Source organism: Montipora capricornis, chromosome 5 (assembly GCF_036669925.1).
Source record: "Montipora capricornis isolate CH-2021 chromosome 5, ASM3666992v2, whole genome shotgun sequence".
Taxonomy (NCBI): Eukaryota; Metazoa; Cnidaria; class Anthozoa; order Scleractinia; family Acroporidae; genus Montipora; species Montipora capricornis.
In genome coordinates, this window is record NC_090887.1 from 10,964,115 (window position 1) to 10,966,614 (window position 2,500).

The following is a 2,500-nucleotide window of genomic DNA, read 5'->3' on the forward strand; positions in this document are numbered from 1 at the left end:
TTATTACTCCAAATGCCCCTAAGTTGTTACATAGTTATGCATGGTGGGTTGGCCGATTGAGGCTTCACTTAGTTACATAACCAGACCTTTTGGTATGCATGTCAACCCCCAGGCTTAATATGCCAACTGTACTTAAGGATTCTGGTGAACTGATTCAAACAATGGAGTCAATCAGGTTGCTCTGCAATGGTTTCTTGTCAGGGCAGATGTTATCTTGCTTTACCCAAGTTGACACTAAAAAAGCTGTAGTAACCTTAGACCTGCTGCTTCAGGAGGCAGGTACAACTGATTCACCACTTTTGATTCAGTTTGCTAGACTTGTTTTTGAGAATAATTTTCTCAAAACTAAATTTAGTGAGGACATTATTTTTTTTTCACCAGACGTTTGGTATAGGAATAGGAAGTTGTCACACAATTTTCTACTAATCTTCTTTTGTATATAAGCGGTTTATCCATGACATATTTTTTTTATCTGGAAGGGTCCCAAAGAAAACATCTTAGAATTTCTGAGCTGTCTCAATAACAAGAATGATTGCATCAAATTCATGTATCTTATTGACAGAAGTAGTATTTCGTTTCTGGATTTATTCCTTTACAAGGACTCTAATTTTAGTACTACTTTGCAGTTTTTTACTTATCAAAAGCGGCTTATTAAGTATCTGTACATTCCTTTTGAGTCCTTCCATCCCGCAAGCAACAAGAAAGATAAGAAAGCCTTTATCGATATCAGAGGTGAACTGACGCCCTATTCCAGAAATAGCTCCACGTTTAAAGCTCTTAGGGATACCCATGACAAATAGACCAATTTTGATATATTAAAATTCAATCCAAAACAAAAGGCATGAATGATCATCTTGAGTCTCTGGGGAATAAACTCATACAAATCCTTATATTTAATCCCCAGAGCCTCGAGATGATGTCTTTTGTTTTTGACTGAATTTTAATATATCAAAATTGGTCTATTCTGGAAGCGACTCAGAGTTCACGGTTACCCGGTTGGATTTAAAGTATGGTAAGAGAACTGAGCAGCTTTCATGAAAAGCCAGTTCAACAAGAATAAAACAGTTGTCTTCAAATCTATACATTTAATTGTAGTCACACTAACACCAAACAGGTTATCCAGAGACATTTACCAGACTGTAATCGTCACTTATAAATCTAAAACTACTTTAGCAGATCTGCGTAAATAATCCGTTTTGGGGGGTCATACAATTTGCGCTAATTCTATGACCCCCAAAATATAACAACATGCAATTTAAGTTATGTATTTAGGCATTTCTTGTAACACCCCGCAGCCAGCGTATCTCCGCATATTTTAGATAATATTCATGGTAAGGTGTAGGCTAAACTTAGCATAACTATATGCTATATATGCTTCCTTATGATAATTGTATTCATTCCTTAAAGAATTTTCAGTTTGAGACGAAACGTGTTGGAAATAAACAATAAGTATACAACTATATACGAGCAGTCTTCCTTTATGCCGCTCAAAGACAATAATAATGATAGTTATTTTTATCTGTGAATTATAAAAGACAATTTTTATAGAATAACTCAAGTACATGTAATACCAGGAAATATAATTATGTATCAAAAATGTACTGTCTGATTAATATTTGACTGGACTTACTTCCTTCTTCAAGATATTATCAACGTCATTATTTATCCTCCAATTTCTTGTTGCTGTGTATTGCCTACCAATGTAACAAAATTATTAGTAACAATGCTCCATTAATACAAAACAACAAAATTCAAGCGTGTTTGCCACCATCAATGGTATATAGGAAATAAAACGGGTTGCCTTGAAGTTTTGAAATTTGTCAATGTCTTAAACTTGTAATATCATGCTGGTCTTTTACTGGTTATACATGTAAGTTAGTTTACCTAAAATGGTAGAAATGCTGCCGAGGGGAAGGGAGATGTTCATTTACAGTGTATGCTTGCAATTTAACAACGGTTTGTGTGTGGAATTGAAGGGAGATTTTAATAGGTCTTGAGAAGGGACAGTACAAAAGTGGACCCTAAAATGGACCCACAACTGCACCTCCTTCTGGACCTCACTCAAGAGAAGAAAGAAAACAATACATGTAGATGGGTTTCACAGTGATGTCATCAAATTCTAAAATCAAAATTGCAAGGTCTTCTGAATTTTTTTTCTAAAGGAGGTTGAAGATGACCTAGAAATAAATTTGTTTTTTCAAGTTTTCAGTCCTGTGATGTCTTTCGTTTGGAAAATACAGCATTTTAAATTTCCTGATTGTCACCTTGCGTGACACCATGATACACAGCTCTGTACTCATAATCAATCACTCAATTTCTAAGTTAGCTAGTCAGCCCATCAGTCCTAATTTCCTAAATATTATTACCAAAATATTATGAATAAAATCATGTATATTTTTTGGATTTCACTTTGCATCATGTCCAGGCTATTGAGTTTGGTTTCATAACCACTCAACTGACCAATCATCCACCAGGGACCAGGATTTGCAGTAGGGATAAG

General features: G+C 35.0%; 1 protein-coding gene across 1 annotated transcript in view; it reads right to left on the reverse strand.

The window, feature by feature from the left end:
* The window catches only part of LOC138049440 (uncharacterized), a 26,176-nt gene that overhangs the window by 17,461 nt on the left and 6,215 nt on the right, over positions 1–2,500 (reverse strand). The window contains exon 3 of the mRNA XM_068895712.1: positions 1,631–1,694. Within this exon, the coding sequence (XP_068751813.1) occupies positions 1,631–1,694 (64 nt within the window). The remainder of the gene's footprint in view (positions 1–1,630; positions 1,695–2,500) is intronic.